At 39.3% G+C, this 26,736-nt stretch overlaps 1 protein-coding gene across 4 annotated transcripts in view; it reads right to left on the bottom strand.

Moving 5' to 3' along the window:
* The window catches only part of ATP8A2 (ATPase phospholipid transporting 8A2), a 320,133-nt gene that overhangs the window by 179,946 nt on the left and 113,451 nt on the right, over positions 1-26,736 (bottom strand). For all 4 annotated transcript variants that reach the window (XM_071434042.1, XM_071434041.1, XM_071434040.1 and 1 more), the window contains one exon: positions 17,070-17,242. In XM_071434042.1, the coding sequence (XP_071290143.1) occupies positions 17,070-17,242 (173 nt within the window). The remainder of the gene's footprint in view (positions 1-17,069; positions 17,243-26,736) is intronic.

The following is a 26,736-nucleotide window of genomic DNA, read 5'->3' as shown; positions in this document are numbered from 1 at the left end:
GACCCAATGAAAGTGTATCAGTGCTCTTGACTCCACACAGCAGAGCACAGAAAGCGAAGTCACCGCTTCTTGCCTACACAACTAAAGGGTGTTATAATGTAAAAATACACTGGAGATCATTTGCTGGCTTCTCTGAAATACCCCACAGGCACTGTGCACACACCCACATAGACTGGGGAGGGGAGAACAATTGGTGTCTCCCCTCTTCTCCAGTGAGTGCCCTGTAAAGAGAATAGGAGAGGAAAAAAAACATGAGACATGAGCCACTCACTAAGAAATATTTTGAAACAGTAGTTTGCATAAACACCAAGTAACAATAGGCTGAACTGCAGTTTAGCTCAGGGCATAAAATGTGATAACTACCTCTTTCTGAAAGAAACTTAAAAATGAGTTGGGTTTCTGAAGTATTAAATGTCCTCATTTGTTTTAAGTCCTAAGGGATATGGCCCCTCAGCGTCTCTGCAGAATCAGACTGCTGTTTGGAGTAGCACAGTCTTATTAACAATAGCCTTGGATTTGTTGCAGTATTTATGACCCAATTTTAATTCTCAGACATAGTCTTCAACAGGAATAAAAATTCAACACTAATTACAGCTGCCAAAGCACGTCTCTGAACCAGTACAGCCAAGGCAGACACACAGCCAGGTAAAACATGCTGAACAAACTTCTCCCATATAAAAGATGCCAGCTCTCTCTCTTCACTAAAACACACTTTTTCAAAAGCTTGTTTTTATACTGTCTTCTAAGATTCAACCACTCCATACTTAGTACTTCTTTTCATTCTATCTGAGCTTGCAAAAAAATCCCCATTTAGTATCAAATTCTGAATTTAACTGATGAGCTGTTTCACGTCCTCTTTTAAATCATTAGTAAGACACTTAATCTGAGCTTGGTATTTATCCTGCAAGCACAGTTCTCTGCCCTGTAGCTCAAATTACTGCCACATTTCCTATTTTTGCTTTCAGTCCTTCAGCAAATTTCTAGTCCATGCAATATTTAGGCCAATAAAGTTGGGGGTTTTTTCCCCAAGTTTTACGAGGAAATGCTTCCAAATGGCTTGCCTGAAGTATTTGCCACATGCAGCATACTTCTCAACCGGCAAAATATTGTAATTTGAATTTTTTAGAAGAAGTACGCTTTTTCATTTACTCATACCAGCAGTTCATCTGTCACAGCTCTATTAGTTTCAAGTCTACTCGAGATGTACCTTCCAGTGCTGGTGTTAATAAAATGTAAGGAAGGATGCAGAATTAACACTGAGGACTCTTACTGTCAACATACATACAGAGAGCCAATTTCTTTGCAGCAGATGCTGGCAAGCACATACTCACAGCCTGGCTGGAGAAGCCTAGACTTCACACTATGCAGTTCATCCTGTTGAAGAAGGTGGTGGCAGCTGCAGCTCAACCACTTTCAGCACCTAAGCCAGCTAGATATCTTACTAATTTCAGAGCCAAACAACAGCTTGCTCTTGTACTTTAAGTTATTGCTGCATTTCTTTATCCTATCTGTTGCCATCATCAGCCTTTCAAAACCCTCTTGCTAATTTTGTAAATTAGGTTGCTAATCCCTTTATATTTAAAAACAAAGCTACTCTTCATTTACAGATGTCCTTTCACCATTATTGTGAAACAGATTCCCACCCACATATCTGCAGAACCACTCTATTTCTTGAAGCTGTTCTGGAACAAACAAGATATTCATACAGTCTCTCACTGTGCACAGCCTGCAGGAACAGGCATCATCACACCCCCTGATTTTGCACTGAGCTGAGGAAGGCCAGGTGTCTCAAGTCACCATAGCAAATTGGTAGCACAAATCAGGTATTCAGTCTTCTGAGACAAGCACCACAGACACAGAGCCATCCAGTTACTTTTACTGCTCCTTATAAAGTCTTTGGAATGGGAAAGGCAAGAAGCTGAAATAGATTCTCAGCTATCTTTAGCCAGAGACAGCATTTCTGCCTCTGTATCTGAGTTTCTGCAACTTCAGCATTACAACTTGACTTCCATAACATCGCTGAGATGCTTTTTCTAATTGAGGTGTGACTAAGCCACTTGCAGACTCCACCTTTGCATGTTTGTGTTAAATTGGAAGAGACATGACAATTCCATTGACCTAAAGAGTGAAATCCATATGATTCATGTGCCTATAACACATTACACTATATAATGCATATAACAGCCTTTTTGCTGTTGGCACTTCATGTTTAACATTCCAACAGGATCTTCTCATAACCAGGAATGAGATATCTTCACCAGAAGATGTGGTCCCAGAGCTCTGGTTTCATTGCTAAAGAGCCCCAGGTAAAATATTTATTCACATCACTGTCCCTACTGCATGAACAGTAAGACAAAAGCTCACAGTATAGGAATTCCTAACAAACCATCCTACAGACCATCTTTACTAAAAAGAATTACTTAGCACTCATATCTCTTATTTTTCCCCCTCCTTACACTTAAAAGAGTTGAAAAAAGAATTATCAATAGTTTGTATGCAGTTTGTAGGTTTCTTTAAGACCACCAGAATACAGATGAATAAAAATCCTCTTTTGTTCAGCAGCTTCCCACTCAATAAAATTCCCCATTTGTCTTTCCTTTCCTAGGCTTCTTTCCTCTTGCTAATTACTAGCCTCCAATTAGAATTGACAATAGAAGAAAGTCTTTTTATGCTTTTCAGTCATCACCACATAAGACACCGCACTATACTCCATTCTCCACTCAGTTCCTTCTTCTTCTCAGAAAAAAAAAAAATCAACAACTTATTCTAAGTTTAGTGGTTTTAATCCTTTTCTTGTTCTCAGGCCAAAACCAAAATTCTTTCCAACCCTCCCATTCTGGACTTGGGAGTGTGAATACTGAGCATGAGCTGGGCTTGCTTGCTGCACCTTCAGCTAAATTGCTGCTGCCACCACTGTTCCTGCTCTCTACCATCTTGTAAAATATTGGGTTTTACTGCACATATCCAATAAAAGAAAAAAAATTTTCCCCTAGACATAACCAACTGGCAACATCATCACAGATCAGCCTGTTAGCCTGGTTTTCAAGACTAAAATCCAAAAATGAACTGAAGGCCCAATGTGAAGAAGGTGGAAGGCATATGAGGAAAAAAGAATGCAAACAGTGATTTTTGAAGAGGAAAATCAAATTAAAAAAGGATATTATTATTGTGAAAGATGCAGTTTGTAACATCTAGATGCTGTCATCCTATTACACTGCTGTGTTTGTATAAAATGGCTGCAGAAATTAAAATATCAGCACAGCTTGAGAACCCATGCCAGAATCCCACAATAAAAACACCTCTGTTCTTTGAACACAAAAACACAGGCAAAACTGTACAGAGGCATCATGTGTGACACATTAATGAAATGGATTTAGAACAGCAACAAAACTGAGTAAAGTCTCCTAGGCAGGCTGAAGGAATCCCTTCTCCCCCACGCCTTGCAGTGTCCACTCTTGTAGCAATTTGTATTTCTTCAGCAAAGCTCTCCAGGCTCTCTGCAACTCTCTGTAAGTTAAGAGGGCCCAGAAAAAATTGCACTGCTGTGGAGAACAGTGAAATGTCAGACCTGCCCCCATTACACCATGGCACACCTGGGACTGAGACAAAATGCTCAATTCTTTCCTGTTTTCACAAACTGCATCTTGATCCTAGTGTGCCAAAGTACAGAAATTGTTACTATGCTTTACATACTTTAAAATATGCCTCTTCCAAGCTGCCAGTCTCCGAAAGAGCAACAAGTCTGACCCCTTTGTACCACTTGGGGTCCTTCACACGACCCATCTCTAAGCAAAGAACTGCAGAGACCAAGCACTGGCTTTACCCCAAGAGATGCCTGCAAAAAAAGCCAGAACTCCTGGAACACCTCTTCCCCTCTCACTAGAGCCATGAGCTGCACATGAGGAGCCAACCTTCGATAAGAGGCACAAATACCATTAAAACAGAGCTCTAAATCAGTGGAGCTTTTTATATCCTATAATAGATCCCAACTGTAACAAAACATGAATATTAAGCTCTAAGGACTAAGGATATGGTACTGGGTCCAGGACACATGCTTTTAAAAGGTCCCTAAATGCTTATTCATTTAATAAAGCACAAAACCTCTAAAGAAGCTGTTGCCATCTGTTTTTTGGACTTAGACATTTCTATATTATCCTCTCCCTATTCCCACCAATTGTTATTTGGAGATAAAAGAAGAAACTACAACCAGAACAACTAACACTAGGACTGCATTATTGAATCACAACCCTCCTTTTGAGCAGTGAAAGGATCTCCAAAAGTTTGCATCATGGGAAGAGTTGAAGATTTAACTCACCATTTCTTTATTTCTTACATTTAAATCAGACTCAATTTTATTTTGCATGTAGTTCTTTGGAGTTTAATGCGAATATTTTTATTATCTGAAATTTGAGTTAAACATATTTGTTTTAAACCAACAACTTGAAAGTAGTAGTTGAGGAAGAAAATATAGTTAAGTACCAGCTCTCCTTTGATCCAAAGATCTTTACAGTTGAGGCAGGCAGAGACCCCACTAACCATACCATAGATTAGGTTCAGAGCACTTTTTGCCTACATCATATAAAACATCAGGTTTTTTTGATAAGCAAAAAAAACCCTCAATAATACCAGCAGTAATTACATCAGGTTTACTCTTCAAAAATCAAGTAATGTTTAAGCAGTTCTTTACTTTTCTATTTTCAGATAGAATCAGGTGCAGATCTTGCTTTGGGGAGGGCTACAACTATGATATGCTTAAAGGGCCGCCAAACAATGCCTGTTACTTGTTACTTACAAAATCAACCTCCACCTCCACCCTTTATTTTACTTTAGATTATCACCTCAGGCAGAGACAGTCCACACTATCTAAAAAAAAAAAAAAGGTGAGGTAAAAAGCCATTAGGTGACAGTGGGCACTGATGCCCAAGCAGCACATACAGTACCTGAAGGTCAATTCCTCCCCAGCCATGGACATGAACTGGATTAAGCAGCCTCTTCTCTGCAGGGAGTACTCTGATGGCTGATCAGAATCCACAACATTGAAGATTCATATACTTCCTCAAAACAACTCATTACACATTCAAAACTGTGCAGAGAGGCAGAGATGGGATTCAGCTTCTCCAAGCACACATTTTCTCACAGCCCAGGAGCTCCACAAGCACAGCACACTCACAGCAGTACACTGCACAGCAGCTGCTGGGTCCAACAGCCTCCACTGGGACATGCCCTGCTTCTGTGAGTATGCCAGCCCTAATGGGATGCCTGTGTTCTGTCCATATTGATCTTCTGGTTAAGCACACCACTAAAAAAAAACCCAAAAAGAAAAATCACAAGAACAAAAGATACCTGCAGTTTCCTGTTCACACAACCTGCAAGAACCTTGCATATACTTGTATAGATATATCAGCTTATAGACCAGAGAACCATGTGTGGTCATTGTTTTTAAAATAGCCATACAATATTTACTCTCTTAATGTGAAGGCACTTGATATTTTCAAACTCTTAAGTTCCAAATGTGAGTAAAAGTCACCTTGTGGTGGAGAAAATCTCTCAACGAAGCATTGCCTGCCATACAGCAAGGTATTGAACCCTTCACAAAGGCAGTGTGCAGTTTTCAGAGTAGCTATTCAGTAGTTTAAGATTACTTCACCACAATTTTGGCTTATCAAAATGAAAAAAGTACTAGTGGCAATACCACACAATAAAAGGACAGCAGGTACCACAGGTACCATCATTCTGCAAGAGACAGAGCACTGGAAGAGGCTGCCCAGAGAAACTGTGGAGTCTCCCTCATTGAAATACATCTTCAAGAGCCATCTGGATGCAATCCTGCCATTAGAACAGTTGAACAGGGTTTTAGCTCACCAGGTACAGCAGAACAGTCTCCCAGAGTAACTATTATTGTAAACAAGCATGAAGTGGGCTCCTCAGACATTTTTTCTTAAAACCCCACTAGTTACTACACCCATTCAACTAGTCAGACAAAACCAGCAAATCCCATTAATGTGCTAAGAACGCCTGAGCTCAGCAATTTAAGTAAAAATATTCATTAGATTTTTACACTTGGGCAGAATAAAACACAGCTCTATGTTGCCTTTAAAAGTCTACCCTAACAAAACATCCCTGAACAGCTTAGATTTCCAGCCCACACATGTTGGTTATCAAAAGAAACAGACATGAGAAACAATGAAGAAGAAAGCTTGCACACATTTCTTCCTTAGATTCCTAAAACCAGCTGTACTGAAAAAATAAAGCTAAGTCAACCACCTAGCACCAGGGGTTAAAAGCAATCGTGCCTGATACCCTGAAGGGAACTGCTTACAAGTGTTGCTTGATTTTATCCTTCCAAGATGAAGTTGGAACTTCTTAACCAAGAGTAATGCGGCCGCAAAAAACATCTTGCAAAGCTGCAAAACAATCCTGCAGTTCCTTGTTTCTCTGGAGGTCATCCCCAATTCTAAGTTTAACTCAGTCACAGTTCTTGCTCCTGCTATTACCAACCAGTACTCAGAGGGTTACAAAGACCCAATCTGAGCAGCAGAAAATCCCACAGTGCAGCTACTTTCTATTTATAAAAAATAGGGCCAAATCAGGTCTCAAAATATGGCTATATAAACTCTGATGGTATTATGATTTAGTTGCTAGTTTTGACAGTTTTAAGGACACTTGTTGGAGGATTGTAGAATAACACACAAAAGTCCCTCAAACAACCCTCAACAGAGCCAAGAGATGCACACACACACCCATGGGCAGAGATCTCAACATCACCTAGTCCTGGACACACTGATACCACTATGGCAGTGTACAGAGTCACTCCATCTCCTGACAAAACCACTGACCCACTGTTCCAAGAGACCCATCACACCATGAAGACTATATTTAAATGATGACCTATCTGTACAACCCAGTACCAAGGCATATGGAAGCACCTCACTTGGAGGACAAGGAATGTAGAGATAGAAAGTTTTGGAGAAACTGGGGCACTGACTTGGACACTGAATATACCATATGCAAAAATGACCTTTCACCTTCTGCATACAGACAGTTCTGAGCTTAACTTTTCACCAGAAAAAAGACTAAAGCCAAGGGAAAGATTTCAGAAGAGTGAACCACACCAAAGGATTTGACAAACATAGCAGCCATTCTTGAGCTGCAGAGAAGTTCTTAAGACTTTTCAACCTCCACAGAGACTATGAAATCCTGCCTCCCCACTCATAAGGATCAGTTCAGCCAGCAACCTCTGAATGCTCAGCACACACTTTCAAACAAGAAGCTCTTTTGCAGAAAGATGACAAGCACTTGGCTTCTCAAACAGATGTCTTCAGCCCAGCTTTATTGAGTTCATAGCTCATCTTCATTTCAGCACCTCAACACATTATTTCATGTTTTGGGCTCCTTTTAGGACTCCTTGGTTCTCCCTATGAGGGCCCACAAGTAACAGTTCCTTCAAGACCACATGCTGGCAAACAGCCATAGGTAACACCCTACACAGGTTTAGAAGCTCTGATCAAAGTGCTCCCTGTAGGAACTTGAATTTGTGTGTTTATGTAGAGCATAAATAAAACAATCCTAGGAATGCACAAAGACCACATATTATACAAAGTGAGATGAGACAGAAGACCTGTGAGAAAGAGCAATTTAAAAGTATAAGTGTACCATGGTATGGAAAACAGTAAGAGAAGGGAGATATGAAAGAGCAAGATTTAAAAGAGATCATAATTTTCAATGTCTATCACTTATCTATTCTAGACACTATTGACGAAGCAAGTTTGAAAGAGTAGAAGCAAAATGCATTCAACACACATGCCAAAACAAGATATCAAAGCAGCCTTCCCAGAACAGGAAGAAGTTTTTAAACCTCCTTTTTCAGAAAAAGCGTAAGAATGGCCTACTGGTGAATACAGAATCAAAGTCTCTACCATTTTAACCCTGCCAGTGGTGTTCAAAATGCAGAGCCCTTAAGCTGAATAGTAGTTATGATAAAGCAGAAAATCAGTTTTCTTCAAGTTCTCGAGTATATCTCTGCAAGTACAGGTATTCCTCACACATTTTCTCACTTGCCTTTTCTTAGAAGTACTAAGGAGAATTATTAGCCCAGAGATAAGATTTTTATTTTTTAAAAGGATGAGTTTAGTATTGCTCTGCATAAGCAGGTGAGCATCCCTTACAGAGTGCAAAACACAGAGGATTCTGCAAAGAATTCTTTCCACTGTCTGTGGGCAACTGTGCAAAGGAAAGTCTAAGCCCCAAAAAAGCTATTACACCACGAACATGGCTACTTTGTTAAATGGCTTCCAACTGGGCAGCCTTGTTTGCCCTGCAGAATATGGTGGTACTTACTCACACAGTTAAAGATCTACTGATCTACACATTTCAAGCACATAAGCAGGCCAAAAACTGCATAGCCCACTGGAGCAAGAGCCTCTTCATTTTTCTACTCATGTGAACAAACTTAAAGAGGTTGCTTCCTAGTCTAGCCTGTTGAATCAAATCAGGTTTACTCTGTTTCCCTCAAGCATAATTTTGGCTTTATTATCATGACTTCAAGGATATGAATAGCAGAGAAATACATTTAAGCCTAGCCATTCTTTTCAGTGTAAGGTCAAATTTTTCCAAATATCTAGTATGGATTCAGCTGTGCACCTACTCGACTTAGACACACTCTAGAGTCAGCTTCCACCAACACTAAGCACTTTTGGAAACTCTGACCAGAGCTGTTTTACCAGTTCAGTGTCCCACATATTACTACAGTGCCCTAAAGCCCAGAGCCCTCATGAAGGTAATTCCCTGCAGTACAAGAAGCTTGCAGAACAGAGTGTTCCTGCCTCTGTAATTTTATATCTGTACTTTTAACAATGGAAAATACAATATTTGAGCTGGTCCTGTGGGATAGAGCACGAGACTCTGTTGGAACTTATGAAAGGAGTAAGATTACAGTTGGTTTGAGTCTTGTTTCTGAATGCAGTGCAGCACCACATATTCTTTAGAGGCCTTTGTCTTCTGCACCTTCATGCATCAGGTTTTTACTGAAATTCAAATATTAAACTTGCAAGACAAAAATAAATATTTCAATAAAAGCAAAGAGAATGCTCAAATCCTTTCCTAGGAAAAGTTTTGAGATCTTTAAAACTACCCGATATTTAGAGAAGAAAGTACAGCATAGTAAGGAATGATCAAGATTAGGCTACCTACTCCTTCGTAACATCTTCAAACCATTAAAAGAAACAGAAAATGTAAACTATTTCCTTTCAATTGCAACCTGGTGAGCAAGGAATTAAGGAACTTTTCTGCACAGCCAGAAACCTTTACAAACCAGTCACAAGGTTGCAGAAAGGCACCAGACCCTTGGCCTCCATCCAGCCTTATGGACCAGCAGGGAATTCTGTAAGAGGAAACATTCAGTCACTCCCTTAGCAGACAACACTCAGCACTGCTCCAGGAACTCAGGAAAAGGGTATTTGGCACAACAGACAAGTGGTAGGAAATAAGGACAACTGTGTCAAGAGTTCAGTTGTGCCAGAATGCCGAAACAGGAAAAAACTGGCAGTACTGAAGCCTTGCCTTAACAGGAAAAAACTGGCATTACTGAAGCCTAATGGAGAAGCAGAGTGTCTGACATCATTGGCTTGGGAAGAAGCTTTATTTGAGACAGGACAGTGAGCTGCAGTTAGCCTACACACCTCATCATACTGAGAACCTGTTCTTACCAGACACAAGTGCATACACCAATGAATGTTTCTGTGCACTGTGTCAGAGACCACGTATTACATATGCCACACAAGCCACCTTGAAAGAGTTCAAACATTCTGCTGTCAGCTAAGACAGAAAGTTACTTTACACTTGCACTGGAAAACTGGAGGAACCTGGGTAAGCACAGAGTAAAACATGCACCACCCCCTAACCATAAAAAAGACATAAGAAAAACACCAAATAAACACCTCCCCTCCCAAAATAAGAGACCCTACATATTTTGCTTAAAGAGATTAGGGGTAACACTTATACTTCCAATACCATTCCTACAAAACAGATGCTTAAAATGAAGGGATGGAAATAGTTAGAGGTGGGTTCACAAGCAGAACTTTGCTGTAGGACCTTTGAATTAAAACCTGGTGACCTTTAGCATTCACACCATCACCCTCAACAGCTTTGCATAGGAAGTGAAGAAGATTATATTCAATAAAGGTGGCAGGGGAATTTCAGTGAGAAGAGAGTAATTGTTCCATTTGGAACTCAACCAGAAGACAGGGGTTAACACACTAACACTAGTGGAAAGAAAAATATACCAGTACTATGAATTTCTCATGGAACAGAAGGTATTCCAAACCACAGTTTTATCTTTCTTCTAAAATAGCATACATTCCAGCAGCCTAGTTTTTTTCTCATGTGCAGTATCTATGGAATGTTTATTTTCCAGTTTGGGAAGTGTAGCGCTAAACATAGCACTGCTGGCTGCTCCTGCTCAGAAGCTGAAGAGACCAGGAGCAATTTGGACAAGATACTGCAGTGTGGTGAAGAAACAGGCACTGATACCGTTTGGAAGTGTTTGTGAGTATTATCACCCCATTGCTCAAGAGAAAAATTTCACTTACATTTGACGAGATGGATCAACTGAACTGCTAAGCTTTTAGTCACCTAAATATTAGGCTCACGATGAAAAATGGTAACAAGTTAATTTTAAAAATAAGAACTAGCATAAACACTACTTGAAGGAGAAACTTACTAAGTTTTTTGTCAGGACATGCAGTATTTTTCCTACAAAATTGTTTCCAATGAAAAAGGTTGATTTTAGCTGTATTCCTGCCTTTCCTCCAACCTTTTTCAATAACTTAGTGGTAAGTAAATTTCCTAGTAAGAATAGTAACAGAAACAGGAAATAGAGGTGAAGCAGAATATTTCAGGAAAAGGTTTTTATTCCTAATCAGTTATGAGCATGAGAACTCACTCAGCTAGTCCTCCAGTAGAAACAGAAATTGAACACTAAAACAGATACCAGATCTGAACACACATATGCAAGTTTAAAGCACAATACAAACTTAGTCTATGAGCTAAGTATTTTTCTTTAATAAATTCAAAAAGGCAAACATTTTGTGAAATTGTGAATAGCAGTGGAAACTGGAACACTGATTCAACTTAGGGATTATTTCATTTGAATTATTTCCTCATTTGAACAAATAAAGTAAAATAATTGCTAAGAATAGGAACAGTCACAATAATGGGATGAAGTTAAGCAGTAAGAAATGTTTGGCTACTTAGCATGAATCATTTAAATTCAGGCTGTCAGGCAGTTAATAGTTACCCAAGGGAAACATGCTTCACCTGTGTCATTTAAAAAACAAACAATGCCAGTTAAAACAGTATCTTTAAGTACTGTTTAAGTGTAAACAGTACTTTTTTTCCCCCCTTTAAACATTAGCTAAGCATTTGAATGATTTGAACTATGAAAGTGAGGTTCAGGAACTGTCATAGCTCAGAACACCTATTAAAAAGAACGGAAGTCAAAACATGCTGCAGCAACTCACTTTGCCATTCAGAGGACAACATAATTACCAAAATTTGTAAGACCAAGCTCTCCTAAAGTTTTCCCATATTAGCTTTCCAGCACAGAACTGGTGACATTTTCCAAGTTTACTTAGCTCTTGCAAAGCAGCCAACAGGCTTTTAAGAAAAATAATCGTAAGTCCCAGGATTGTTTTATACATCCTTACATACACACTGAACAGTTTAGGTGATCATTTCTAATCATCTGTGAGTATTCTTTATTCAAGAGTGCAGAGAGCACCATGTAATGCTGCAACTCCAAATCTTCCTCCCACTTCAATTATCTACAAACACTAAAGCTGTCAGAATGGTTCTTCCCTCATGGTTTTCAAAGTCATAAGATGAATGTTGCTGTCATCAGTTGGCAGAAATAGAATATGAGAATGAGCATTGATTATTTAGTAGGTGACAGATGAGGGGAAACACAAGATGTACATACAGGAAAATATAACACATCCACAATTTTCTTTGGGACCAATTAATATTAGAATTGGCTATCATACTCTTAATCAGAATTGAGTTGCAATTTTTTGTCATGAAAATGGGGGTCTTATCTAATGAAAGCCAGCAAGACACTTTTTTGATTCAATAAATAAATACACACTGAACTACGGGACAGAAGAATCATTTTGTCAAATACTAGCACCAGCAACAATATGCGAGTTGGGGGAATAAATATTTAAGAAGTATTCCAGATGTTCATTTTGTCAGCTATGTTATTAATGTCTCCTCCAAATCATGATGGAAGACCAGAAGCACCCCAGCTATGGCCTTACAACCTGGAGTGCTGAGACAACTTTTCTCTTGTCTCCTCATCTCTCTTCTCTCCTTAGCTGATGAAGTGACTCTAACAGTTAGCAACATGTACTCTTCACAAGCTGCTTTTTGCCTTCCCTTCTCCAACCTTCTGCTTTCAATTCATTAAACCCCTTCCCTTTCCACACCCTAGCAGACACACTCTAGTCAAAGGGCATGTTCATTTCAGAACATTTAGTGTCTGTTCTCAGAGTGATACCTGTGGGCTCCTGTCTTTACCCCAGCCTCCCTGCATGCTACCTGCAGTAGAAACACAGAACAGAGTTTTCCTGTTGCTTGTTTAAAAAACATACATTTTCTCCTCTTGTTTCTTTTTTTACTTAGCTCCTAACCATTATCACTACACCTCCAATATTGCTCAAGGTACTGAAAGCAACAGTTTGTGCCACTATCACCTAAAGTTAGCTGGTGAGGTTGGGCAGAAGCCCTCCAAAAGTCAGTGTTCAGATGCTAAGCAACAACTGCACACACCTTCCACACCTAAAAGCAAGCAAAAACATCCTGATGTAGAAGCCATGACATGGCAAGTGCCCTTGTGGAAACAGCAGATAGTCCATAGAAATTGCTGTTGCTGGATTTTCTCAATTTTTGTTCATGCTGCACCACTTTATAGACACCTCTCCAGAACAGGACATAGGATCAAAAGTATGGCAGAAAAGTTGATGGACTGTACAGCAATTGAAACATTTTAATTATTTTCCTATTACCTGAAACCCCTCCTACATGGGCATCAACTCACTGTTCACTCAGCTAAAAAGCTGCAGGATCTAAGTACATGTAAGGAAAAGAAACAACATCCCAGCATCATCACCTCAGGAAGTATGGCAGAAATGGTCAATAATACAAGCAAAAGAGAAAAGAATCACACTGAGGCAGCCCAGTGTGGGATGGGTTCCCAGCCTTATGCTACACATCTCTCTGGAGATGCTTGTTTTGTTGTGCTTACATCTGTGAAAGAAATTATACAAAGGACTATTTCTGCTGTCCAGCAATTAATTTTAAGTACTGAAGTACTTACAAACTGCTTAGAATTCTTTAATCTCTTAAATGCTGATGGATTGCTTCTTCCTGATGGACATCTTGTTAATATGGCATTAAACCCATACAAAGGCAGAGTCACTGCCACCTGCAAAGAAGTTCTATTCAACAACAAAAACAAAAAGTTCCCAAAGCACGGTCATAAAAATGTGTTTCTGAAACATTGCATTAATTCAACTACAAAAATACTTCCACTTCAAGGCAGGCTTTTCAGTAGAGAATTAAATATGAATTTAAAATTATACTGAATTTTAAAAATATTAAATAATTAAATATTAAATGCCATAACACCCCAGTTATATAATTCTCAGCTACTTTTATATTCAGAGCCAAATGCAGCAATATGCTGTACCTACCAGCTAAACACTAGATGAATGAAAACACTCTATTTTGTTATTAAAAGAATAACCTCACTTCTACCCAAACCTTAACATTTTGTGTCTCACAAAACATCACTAAAAACAGGTCTGTTAAAGGAACATTTGAAAACCAGAGACAGCCAATCATCAGCTCAGATCTCAAATGAAGTCACGAGTTCAACTGCCTTCCAAACAACATTTACTTCCACTGAAAAGTATGTTTTGCTTGCTTTTGACATCCTGACATCACAGTCAGTGTGAAGAAAGATAATAAGGTCTGTCAGTCCCTGGAAAAACTTTTAACAAACATGGCTTTTTCTTCAGGAATTGTTTGATTTGATTTTGCTGGCTTTACCAAGTCTCCCGAGGGGTATATTTTTCTCCACTGTGCCAGTGGCCTGCTAGAGACACTGTAACAGTGGAAGACTTAACCCCATCAGGAGATACCATCTCTCCCTCTTAATGCAAAAAGGAGCCAGGTTTACTACAGTTTCATTTTAAGAGATTACCCCTGAGAATCAAGTTCAACTACAGTTTATGCCTAAAGCCCAGAAAATGAATATACAGTATGTCTTAACTATATTTAAAAAAAATTTTGAATGGCAAATGCAGCTGAAACTCCCCAGAGGAGATGAAAATGTTTTAGTAAATTTATGAAATATTAAGCCCCATGAATTTATGCAATGTTGAGAATAGCAAGGCAACTCCTACTATGGTTAACCATCATACCACTAAGTTCAAGAGCCACATCCCCCTCCCAATTAACATTTTCGTTTGAAGACTAATTCTAATTTGAAATGTCCTCTTTCTCAATTCCATTTCAAAACTTCTTCCTGTGAAGTATAAGTGCACTGCCTAATTTGACACACAAAGTACCATTGAAAACAACTCAGAGCATTAAAAAAAAAAATGTTTTTCTTGCTTCAGTATCAAGCACCTGGCAAGTGACTGGAAGGTTCTTGAAAAGCCTTAAAGGTTATTAAAAGCATTCCTCTTTTTCCCTGGGGACTTAAAACTCAATTATTTTCATTCCTCCTTTTAAGCTATGAAATTACATCATCTCTTCCCCTTTGATTTATACTTTAAAGTATTTTTCCTGCATTGTTCCTCAATTTGCTAATTCACTAATAAATAAAACTCCTGTTGGCTCCCCTCATGAAATAATGAAAGAGGAAATGTCCAGTATTGCACGTCTCCTGGCAAAACTGGACCATTCATTATATTTAGCTTATTATATATATTTTATGTGTAATTTTAATAATTTGCAATTTATTATTTGTTTCAGCTACGTAGGTCTTTGGCTTAACTTGTCAAATCTTCAAGCAATAAACTAACAGTGCCTTGGAAGGATCTCTCCAAAGCACTGTGATAGAGTAGGAAAGCAGGAGCTTTCCATCTGCTCTGTTTTTTAACTCCCCCTCAAACAGAGCACAAGACAGGGTCAGTTCCAAGTGCCCTTCCTTGGCACTTGTTGCTCTCGAAGCCCAAGGTACCTTCACTCTGGCCCTCCACTGGGGCCTGCTGCATTCCAAAGATGGCTACACTTGTGTTAGCTCCCTCTTGTAAAACACTTCCCACTCCACGAAACAGCTGCGGAAATGAGACCTCTGCTCTAAGGCTTTGTGCCTTGTTCCTCTAGCCCCCTGCCCAACTTAAAAAAAAAAAATATGTCAACAGAAGAAAAACTGCTGTCATTGAACATGACAGGGAAGAGCCTGTCTCCCTCATCTTTCATTCCCTTCTATTGCATGTTCATACAAATTGATACAAACCCCTCTGAGCCTCCTCTTCTCTAGGCTGAACACTTGCAGCTCTCAGATTCTCACTGTATGAGAGACGCTCCAGCCCCTTTATGATCTTCATGGTCCTGCACTGGATTCTCTCCATTAAACCTGTTATATTAAGGATCCCAGAACTGGACACAACATTCCAGAAGTTACCTCACCAGTGTGGAGAAGAAGGATCACCTCCTTCAACCTTTACCAATGCTCCTTACACCTCAGCCCAGGATAACACCAGTCTTTGCTTTGCCACTAGGATTCATTGCTGGCTCATGGTCAGCTTGTCCACCAAGAATCCAAAGGTCCTTCTGGACAAAGGTGCTTTCTAGTTCAGCAACCCCCACAGCTTACTGGTGTAAGGGGTTGTAACTCCTTAGGCATAGGACTTAGTATTTCCTCTTCTTGAGCTTCATGAGATTTCGCTGCTCAATTCTTCAGCCTATTTAAGTCCCTCAGGACAGCCAAGCCCTCAGTGTTACCACTCACTCCTCAGTCTTGTATCATTTGTAAACTTGCTGAGCTCATACTCCACCTAATCATCAGGTAATTAACAAACACTTTGAACGTTTTAGCCCCAGTAACATGCAGGACAGCAGTCCAGAAAACAAATGGAAAGAAACTAGTCAGATAAAAAGCCCAAGGGTTCAGCTATTTCAGGTACATGGACAGCACTCCTTTTGCCATGCGATACTTGTACCAAAGTGCACACATAAAAGTAAGTAAGACTGCAAAAAAAAGTAGTACAAGGTCTCCATACAGTCACTTCCCACAAAGCAGGTCTTGCTTCTAGAATGCAAATAAAACTTCCTGCCTGCCTAAATCAACAACCTCCACTAGGTCACAGTTCTCCCCAAATACCAGCAACGAGCACAAACACACACAATCCTCAAAGCCACATAATCTTTCAAAGTTAAAAATGATGCAGCCTTCCTGCTACACAAAAAGTAAAGTAAGCCAGCTTTTGGTTTTCATTTTCTTGGGGCTCTTACTTCCTTCCTTCTGAAGTAGTCATGACATAGGACCCTATCTGTGTGTGGCTCTATCCACAAACAGCAACAAACCCTGCAGTGACTTAGCAAAGCCAGCAGTAGTCTAACATTTTAACAGGGCAAATCACACTTATCACAGGCTCACATAATACACAACCAGAAGTCAAGACCAACTTAAATTCTTGCAGTGACTTTCTCTAGAGCTGAGCTGAACAGTCACACAAACATTTTGATTACAAATGACATCCATACCACTGCTTCTCATCAGTGTGTACTATAATCATGCAATCAGGCACAATGTTTTCTCATGATCTTTCATCACTTTATAGAAGAGATCAGACTCAGCTGGGACTGACACTGGCAGAAGGAATTGTACTATTTGATGACACAATTTTAATGAAGAAACACACCTCCTACGCCATAGGAGGAAGAAAGACACTACTAAGCAAGCTGCTCTCCAGCATACTTAAGTGTGGCTGTGTGCATATGAGGTTGAATTTCACAGGCTTCATGCCGATTTTGTTACCCAAAAGAAACACAGAATTCCTTACCTGCAACAAATGACTGCTTTACAGGAGAGTGCCAAGTCCAGAAAGCTCTGCCTGACTTCAAATGAAAGGGCATACTTCAGTGTGTGGCCATCAATAATCAGGGCAATATCATTTTCCTTGCCCAGTGACTCCCCCAGACTGGTACAATGTTGAGTCAGAGAAGCTCTTGTTGCCTGAAGGAAAAACAGAAAGAAAATGTTTCTTCCTAATACAAGGAAAGTGCATTCAAACTAGAGCAAGTTATCTCCAGACCACACAGCAGAGCACAGTACACGTGCACTCAAATTGGCACTGACATGAGCTAGTGTGTTATCAGCACCTTGTGCAGACATAGTGACTGGTGTCACAAATTGGCAAAAGCTGCCTCTGCTTGTCAAGGAACTAGTCTTGTTTCAGAGCAGACTCCAGCATCTTTACTATGTACTCCTGTATGATGGATGTGCCCAAAGCAGTTGTGATACAGCTTTCCCAACTGTAGCCCAAATACATCAACTTTCCAAACAGGTAGGAAAAGAATCAGGCCATTTTCACAAAAAGGTGAAGTGTGGGAGGAAAGAGGAAAATTTCCTTTGCAATTCATTTTCTCTCATCTCACTCATTAGTACGGTAATCGAGACAAACTCACTCTGATCCACTAGAAAACTAGCCCCAAACTGGAGGCAAATTTACAGATTAAGTTAATGAGTGGGACAGAGAGCACAGTGCAGCCACTTCAGACACAGATTACCTTTTGCACCTTCTTCTTTAAAAGAATGACTGCATAATTCCCTGTTTCCCCATTAAAATGTGAGGGATTAGATTTATGACTTCATGGCATGCTTTATCTACACTGTACCTGAAAATCTAACACAAAGTAGATGACTGTGCTTAAACCATTAGAGACCAGTGCTGGGAAAACAAGGGTAAGTCTTGTGGGAAGAAAGCTGTTTTATCTAGTTCAACACTACTGTGCAGTGACAACATTCACAGAAACTCCAAGGATGGTATAATGGATACAGTTTGGGTAATGTTATCAATAATAAAATTTTATCCCAAGAGCCTCTGCCCCTGGGATCTTTGAGTGTCATTTCTTTTTCTTTACTGCTTCCTCTCAGTCTTGCTCAAACATTTTTCTTGCTCTCAAGAGCAGAATTAACCCCTGTCCTTCTCCTGAATGCACACAGCTTCTCTGCCTATTTGAAACCAAGGGAGAACTCCCTGCCCTTATTCCCTGTCCAGCACTTGGGGCACTTCAGAGGGAACACCCTCGCTTTTCACCTGACCCAAAGGAGGGTGAAGGCCAGGGCCCAACCATTCCCCCCTACAGAGACAGAGGAGAATCTGAGGGCAAGTTCAGGAGGGTTACTGAATATCCATCATCTATTGCTCAAAAGACAAAGCCACAAGAAAACTTATAAAAGGTCATATTTCTCATCAGTTGAGGATACTAGTCCCTCCATTGCTTATTATCATGGGTATGGATAAGCCTCATCCAATTCACGTCCTGGTCATGGAACTTACTCATCTTACATGTAAGGTGACACAGAATTAGTAACCCTGTTAATAATACCCCCAAACACTATAAATCAAGGATTACAAATGAGACACTTCATTTTATCAGCACTTTGTACAACTCTCAATATGCAGACGCTTTGTACAACTCTCACTCCTCCATATGCAGGACTAACTTACAACCTAACAGCTTTATACAGTAAAAAACCATGAATTATTATTTCTGTTTCTTCCAACTACTTAAAATTGCTGTGTTTTAAAAAAGAAAACCAACTATTGCTCCGATAGGCCAGTGCAAATGAGCCACATAAACCAGACCCCATTCTCACTGGGTATATAATGAGGACCTTCTAAGCAAGCAGGGGAACAAACATTTGGAAACCATGGGGAACTATATCCTTCTGTGGGCAACTAGAGTAAAAATCCCTACTTTGATCCCCAGCTTTTACGCTGTGCTTGATTTTTATTAAGGGATACTTGATTTTTATTAAGGGCTAAGTTTCTTTGAGTCACATCAAGCAAGACTAAGTCAATCCTTTACTAGAACAAGCATAATGGAGCAGAAATCAATAATAATCCTAAGAAGGTATCCCACATCTGTGGAATACCCCTGCCTTTTTTACTGAGTATCCATAAAGCCTAAATGCTAAGTTTGTCAGGGCATCTGACAGAAATAGAGTATTAAAAACAAATAAAGCAAGCCTTTCACTTAGCCATAATAAACTTGGTTTTCCTTCCCAGGCACAGAGCATCCAGCTGCTCTGGGGAAACCCAGAGAGGCGCCTGCCAATCAAACCTTATGGTAGTGGCATATTGATTTCCATCAAATATTAAAAATATAGAGCTTTACTTGAAAGTCAGAAGGTGCAAAAACTGAAAAGTCCATCTTCTTAGTAGCCTTGATTCAGTGGGTTTTTCTAATAAATATAGACATTTCGTAAGCCAGTAGAGGACATGTGCACATGCTTAAGCGGTCAGTTGAATCAGAGTAACATTATCAGTTTAGAGCTTTACAAGGGCTTAAAAACTCATTCATAAGACCACCAAGTGTCAGAGAACAACTATGAAAAGAAAAAAAAAATATTGTAAAAAGTCAACTACAGAGTTCAAACTGAAAAAGCTAAGGAAATGAGGTTTCAATTTATTTTTATTCTACTTTTAGACCTTTGACATGATGAGGGGATTTGTTTCTAAAAACATGAACAATTCTGACATAAATGCATTTAAGGGTTAAAGCTGTTACGGTCTCTGTGCTTGAGTTAAATTTAAGACATAGTGCTACATTCCATAATAAACCTATCCCACCTGCTTTTCCTGTTTGTTTTTCCATTTCTGTTTTAACAAGTTGCAACCACAAATACAAACCCTCAGCAGAGCATTTACTTGCATTACTGCCTTAAAATAAACTTTCAGATTTTACTGTTCTGTGTGCATAGTTTCCATACAGAACATGAAGTAACATCATTAATTCACTATTATAAATCTTCATAGCAGACCAAATTTGTTGACAGGCAGAAAACAAAAACATCCTGAAGAAGAGTTTGTGTGATCTTCTCTGGACTATATGCTCAGGATCTTTAACAAACCTTGTGATAGTATGCCTGCATATTCTCACTTCCTAAAACCTAAGGAAAATCCCTGCTGTGCCCAGCTTTATGAATTACAATACTGACAAACATTCTGGGATTTACCAGGCTATTATTTTGTAGGTTAACAGAGCACATATTAATACTTTTTACATGATGCTTCAAGTCAACTGGAAAGTCAATGCAATCAGAGTTAATGTAATCAGAAACTCTCTCATTTCACTAAAAACAAGAGCAGTCTCCTCATGCTGTAATAAGAAACATTAGGAATGTTGCATAGGTTATTTAATTAGAAGTTAAGCATTTTTTTTGTGTACACCATGTGCCTTTGAGTGGCGTTTGTTGTTGTTGTTGCTCTTGGGGGATTTTTTGCTTGGTTTTGGTTGGGTTTTTCTAGAAGAGGTGCACCATACTGCCCATTCCCTCCCACCAGAGCTTTGGACACCACAGCAAGAAATTTTGGTGTTTGAGGCAGTGCAGTATCCAACACAGAATGACAGTATCAGATACTCTCCAAGAAAAAAACTTCAGAAGGACTTGCAAAACCTGAGTGCAGAAGACTTCAGCAGGATAATAGCCATTCCCTAAGCTTATCTTACAAAACCGCTGATACCCAGAGAAGAACTGGACAATTATTATAAGGCAATCTGTTCCAAATCTCCTTTTTCCTGCCCTGCATTTCCCTGGAAAGGCTCACAAACTCACTGAAGTTACAGCAGGAGATAGAAAGGACAAAATTTTTTGCAAGCACTACACTCATGGTTCATTTTAAGCATACAGCCATCCATGGCCCATAAGGAAAGACATCTCAGGAAGAGAAGTCAGTGGCTTGTAGCATCAGGTAGGCCAGAAGGCATCTTTAGCTGAAGAGAGCCACTCAGCCCGGGATCTGCAACCTCTGATAGACATACCCCAACACAGCCAAAATCAGCCTTACATTCTGGCTGCCCACATTTCATGCCCTCTTGGCTGGAGCATGGTGCTCATCATGCCATGATCATGGGTATGGCCTTCATATGGGCCATTCACTGTAGAGCTGGACTCAGTGGTCCTTCTGGGTCCCTTCCAACTCAGAATATTCAGTGTTTCAGCTTTCTTGAACAGCCGTTCCTCCATCTCAGAAGACCTAAAATGACCCTAACAAAACAAGCTCCTGCAAAAAGAGATGTTAAACTTACACATTGGTTTAACTATAAGCTAAGTCCAGCAGTTTAACTATAAGCTAAGTCAATCACACGTACTATTTGCTTCTGTAGTTATCTAGAAAGTACTGCTAGCTACAGCAGCCTGAAGGGTTTTCCAAGTTAACTTCTTCCATCACCCTATAAAAAATTTCCAAACCACTAGTTCTGGTATAAATGAGGTTAAATAAATTACACAATCTGCTAACTCACTAGAGTGCACTGAAGTGCCAGCTCAATTTGTTTTACCAATCCACGAATTTACTTTTTACAGCTGCTGTTTTCCTTCCCATCCACGGATAATCTGAATCGTCAGATGTAATAATTCCTTCACTGTGCTGAAAAAAGTGGTTTCAATCAAAATACCAGCTATATCCCCTTCCCCCAGTGTTAAGTGAAAACTATTCCAAGGAGAACTTAACAATTAAGCAAGGAATCCATTGCATAATCCCAATCAAGATAACACTGGCCAACCATACTTCATGGGAAATTTTCCAATCTTCATTGCAACCTATAAGTTTCACCACGTTAAGTGAAATCTTTGACTTCAATCTGCCTGGCTGCTGTGCCAAAGAGATCTGTAAAGACTTCTGGCAGAAGCAAATTTACAGGAAAATAGGAATAACCAACATAAAAGCAAGAAAAACCAATGCTTAAACCAAAGCTGGCAAAACTATTAGAACTATTTAAAGCAACACCCCTTGGGCAGAAGAGTCGCTGAAAGTGCTTACCACAATTAATAGCACATAAGCAGGAGCTAACCTTGAAACCTGTCCTGGAACCTAGAAAAAAATACCACTTTCAGAACAGATCCTCACTTTCGCCAATCTTCCAAGTTTGGTACCAAACTTGACTAGGTCAGCAAACTACTTCAGCTTCCAAAAGCAAACAGGGAACTTCCAAAGACCTAGTTATAAGGAAGGGTGCAAGCATATAGCCACAAACCCTAGTGAAGATTACTTCATGTTTATGGCAGTAGTCCAGCTACAGGACTTGTCAGTTCCTCTGTTCCTTGTCTTCTGTGATTCCTATAACTGATCAGGCTTCAAACAGTTGGTTATTTAACTGCTTCTGTGTACTCTCATAATTTGGCTGGGGATGGAAATACCAATTCAAACACAATTGCGTTTTCTAGGTGCAATGTGTCATTTGCTTATACAAACTGATACAAAAGCCATGGCCCATAAAATGGATACTCAAAACATCAAGAGAATTGAAAATACTTAGTTACTAATATTGGAATATGTATGGTGTAATATAATCAACTCTACAACAACATGGACCTCCCCATTCAACTCACAAAAAATTTCAGAGAAGCATTTGCACACTTTCTCAACAATAAGGAAATTCTTAAGAGTAGCCACAAAACCACTCTGGCTTTCTTCTACTCTTAAAACCATATAACAATGCTAAAAAAAATAAAATCAAACTTGACAGCAGTATGGGCATTAATCTTGCTAGATGTGCAACAGATGAGGCAGTGCATGGGGAACAGAGCAGGCTGCATTCCTGAAAATACATCACCTGTAAGGTTCTTGTAAAACCAGAAATAGAAATATTAGCAGGGAGGTTGTTCTGTTTACTGAAAATAGCACTATGGACAGATGACCCTGAGAATTACACGTTTCTGAAGCCAAATTTTAAGAGTTCATCCCTTCCCTAGCTTTACAGAAGAAGAGGATATAAGGACACTCTAGTTGAGAGCCAGGAAAACCCTTAAGAGCCAAAGACTAACTGTGAATACTTCACTACTTCACATTTAAAAATAAATACTACCAACATTTCCCAGTTTAGAGGAAGTCTGAATACTTCTACAATACAGGATTCACTTCAAATTCAACCTGTACACACAAAACTATTTAGCAAATGGATCGTGGAAGATCAGATCCCAGCTGCATACCTTCAATTTACTCTTTTAAGTAAGATCAAAACTAAGAGGAAAAACTAACAAACAGACCCATCAATAGCTGTTTGCTCAGTATTAGTGCAGTACTCAGCCTGCATCATATACTGGATTTAGATACATACAAGCACACAGTGTGTGACTACTCCAATATCACCTTACAGCCATTCTTAAAACATGTCAATCAAATGACTGTCACAGATCTGACACAGCAGAAGTTTATTATTAAATAACACTGATAGTGGGGCCCTGGAAAATGTTAAGGATAGACTCTGAAAATGTTAGGCTTTGTGTTCTGCCAGATCACTGCATCTGCATAAGCAGTATCATAAATGATATACTTGTTAGATGTGATGATTGTTTAGTAATTAAATATAATTATTGTATTATCATAAAAAGAATCATGAGAAACTATGTTAGAAATTTAAGGGGGGGGCCATGAGAAGCCATGCTTGGCTGAAATCTATGTACACAATAGAACAATATAAGTTTAATAATAAACATGAAAGTTATATAACGATAGAATATAAAAACATGTTCATCTCAAATGTATGGTGGGAGTCAGATTTGCGTTGAATACCCGACACCCAGAGCTCTTAATAAAAGCACCGACATATGATCATTTTTGTGATTATATGTTTCCAAACGCTAACAGCACCATGATTCTGCTTGATGAATATGATCTCCTACCATGCCAAGAAAAACATCATATGGAGGACCCAGAGAAATTAGATGGGCTCACTCAAATCATTTTCATAGCTTTGAATTTAACTCGAACCTGAAATTCCTTCAGTTAGCCAAGTAATTTAAAATGTCTCAATACAAAGAGTCCTTAATCTGCATAGCAAGTCTCAGGTTATCACATATTCAGACCAGATCTTGCATTCAGATATAAGATAAATAGATCATACCAGAATTTTTCTGTCCAGGGGCAGCTGAAAGCCCTGATGAATTTGCCCATCAAGAGCTGTAGCAAGTGCTGTGGAGAATGATTCAAGGATGTTTCCAGTTCTGCAACAAACTTATTATGCAGGAACCAATAAACTTGGTTAAATAGGAAAAAAAAATACACCCTGAAGGAACATCTGTCCTGTCATCTGTACATTTATCTCCAAGCATGTTCTACATAGTTTAAAAAAAAAAAAAGAAACAAACTTCATCTGATCACAGAAAAATAATCTCCAGAAGTGTCAGTCAGATATACCATCTCAAACACATATGCTGTGAAAAGGGCTGCAGGTATTTCCAGTACCTGCAAGATCAGTTCAAGGTCATGGCAAGGAAGAACAAAGAGCTGACTATTCAAAAAGTGAAGTACTCAAGAAAACTTAGCACATCAGGTGGTTGCATACTAAACTTCAGGCTCTCAGTGAAGAAAAGCAGCATCTTTAATGTGGAACATATATGAAGTCTCCCCTGCAACTCCAGAGCTGGAGAGGCTTTGGGGTGGGGGGAGAAGGAGGGAAGAATTAGGAGCAAAGAAAGGCTTCTGCCAAATTAAGAAGTAAAACCAATTTGTTCAAGACTTCACTAACTAGTCATCTCCCACCCTGCAGAATAAATAACATGGCAGTGCATGCTGCCAGAAGTGGAGATCCTCATATCTTAGCCTTTTGAAATAAAACCTGAAGTTTTCTGCAGCATTACTTCTTCCTCACATTAAAGAGAGAAATGCTGATTATAGCAGTGGCATCTTAAAAGTGCCACTCTTTACTGTAATCTTGACTAAAATACTGATTAACTAAAGAAAAAAAAATCAAGAAAAGTGACAAAAGTCTCAGCATTCTCAGACAAAAGAACTGGCATCCTAAGTAGTTATCCAGTGCAACACTGTTGCCCCAAAGGCACCATCTTGAAAGCCACGAGTCTTTTGCAATCCTCCTTTCAGTTCCACGAGGGCAAAGCTGGCAGCATAAGAAACAATTGTAGAAACAACTCCAGTCAAAAGGGCAATTCATCAAAGGTTCTTCAAATGCTATGGAAGACAATAACACATTTGTTCAGTTTGACTTTTTTTATATTTCTAACTTTAGCAAGAAGCATGTGTATCCTGGGACAAAAAAGGATTTCAAACATTATAGCCACAACCCTGTTCTCTTCACACTCAGAACAGCATTAGGCTTATTACACAATTTTCATTTACTCCAGAACTGCTCTATGTAGGTGACTCTTTTTATTGCTTTCAATATATAGTAGATATTTGACCACAGAACAGTTTATGGTGCACATTAAGGAAGTTTATATCTCATACCACAGAAAGCTCAAAGAAGAAATGCTTGTTCTGGACCCTAAAACATCTGTACGATTACTAAAATCAACTGTACTCTGCCAAGAGGAAGCAGCCTGTTAGTTTTGCTAGTAAGCTAGAATGATTCAGTCTTTATATTATGATATTTTAGCTTTATTAAATTCATTTCAAAAGAATGGACTTTTTCTCTTTGGAACATAATCCAGCTTTTCCTGGAAGCAAACAAAACAGAAGCCCACTCTTGAAGACACTAACTCACTGATTCTGCCAAGTCATTTCTCAGAGGTAACAGCCCACTTCTCAACCTGATGGATTAACCTTCAGATCAAGGAGACACCACAACCTCCTGCTTTAGATCATGAAGATACAGGATTCTCTGTTACACTGTCTGAACCACAGGCTTCTGTGTTGCTCTGTTTTAAGCTGTCAGTACATATCAATGCCCCCAAACAACTGAAGAGAATTCAACCAAGAAAATAACACTTGTATGCAGACATACAAGTCAGTCTATAATTTATGCCCCACTGCCTCAAAAAAAGAGGGTATTTTCTCCTTATATGAAATCACTGGATGTTTTGGGTTGGAGGGACCTTAAAGATCATCTAGTTCCAACCCCATCCCTAGACTAGGTTAAAAGAGCTCCATCCAGCTGGGCTTTGAACACTTCCAGGCATGGGGCACCCGCAACTTCTCTGGGCAACCTGTTTCAGTGTCTCACCACCCTCAGAGTAAGGAATTTTTTCTTAACATGTAATCTAAACCTACTATTTTACAGCTCGAAGCCATTCCCCCTTATCCTGTCACTATATGTTCATGTAAAAAGTCCCTCTCCAACTTTGTTTCAGGCTCCTCCTTTCGGGTACAGGAAGGCAATTAGGTCACCCCTAAGCCTTCAGGTAGAATGCTTTAAAGATTCAGATCTCTGCTACAGATACTGGCTTTTTCATATATTTATACCTCTATCTGTGTATGGGTTTTCTTTGTATACAAAAAGTGTAAATTATAAATTATCACTATTATTATTATTATTGACCACTTTGCTCAATATAAATAAAATTCAGCCATCCTGACTCAGTGAGATTAGAACTTTGCTGAGACAAAGAGCAGCCCCCAGTGCAGCCAGGACTACACTGAAGGAGTTCTACCACTGCTAGCAAGTAAGGAATCCATGTTTATTAATGGATAAAAGACTGAACACTAGTCACAATCAAATACAGATGAGATGACAGAGCTCATCTCTCCTCCAGACAAATGCTAT

The sequence above is a fragment of the Agelaius tricolor genome, unplaced genomic scaffold (assembly GCF_023055355.1).
Source record: "Agelaius tricolor isolate 1412-34295 unplaced genomic scaffold, bAgeTri1.0.p SCAF_9, whole genome shotgun sequence".
NCBI lineage: Eukaryota > Metazoa > Chordata > Aves > Passeriformes > Icteridae > Agelaius > Agelaius tricolor.
The sequence above is the reverse complement of the archived record's forward strand: the minus strand, read 5'-3'. Positions and strand labels throughout refer to the sequence as shown.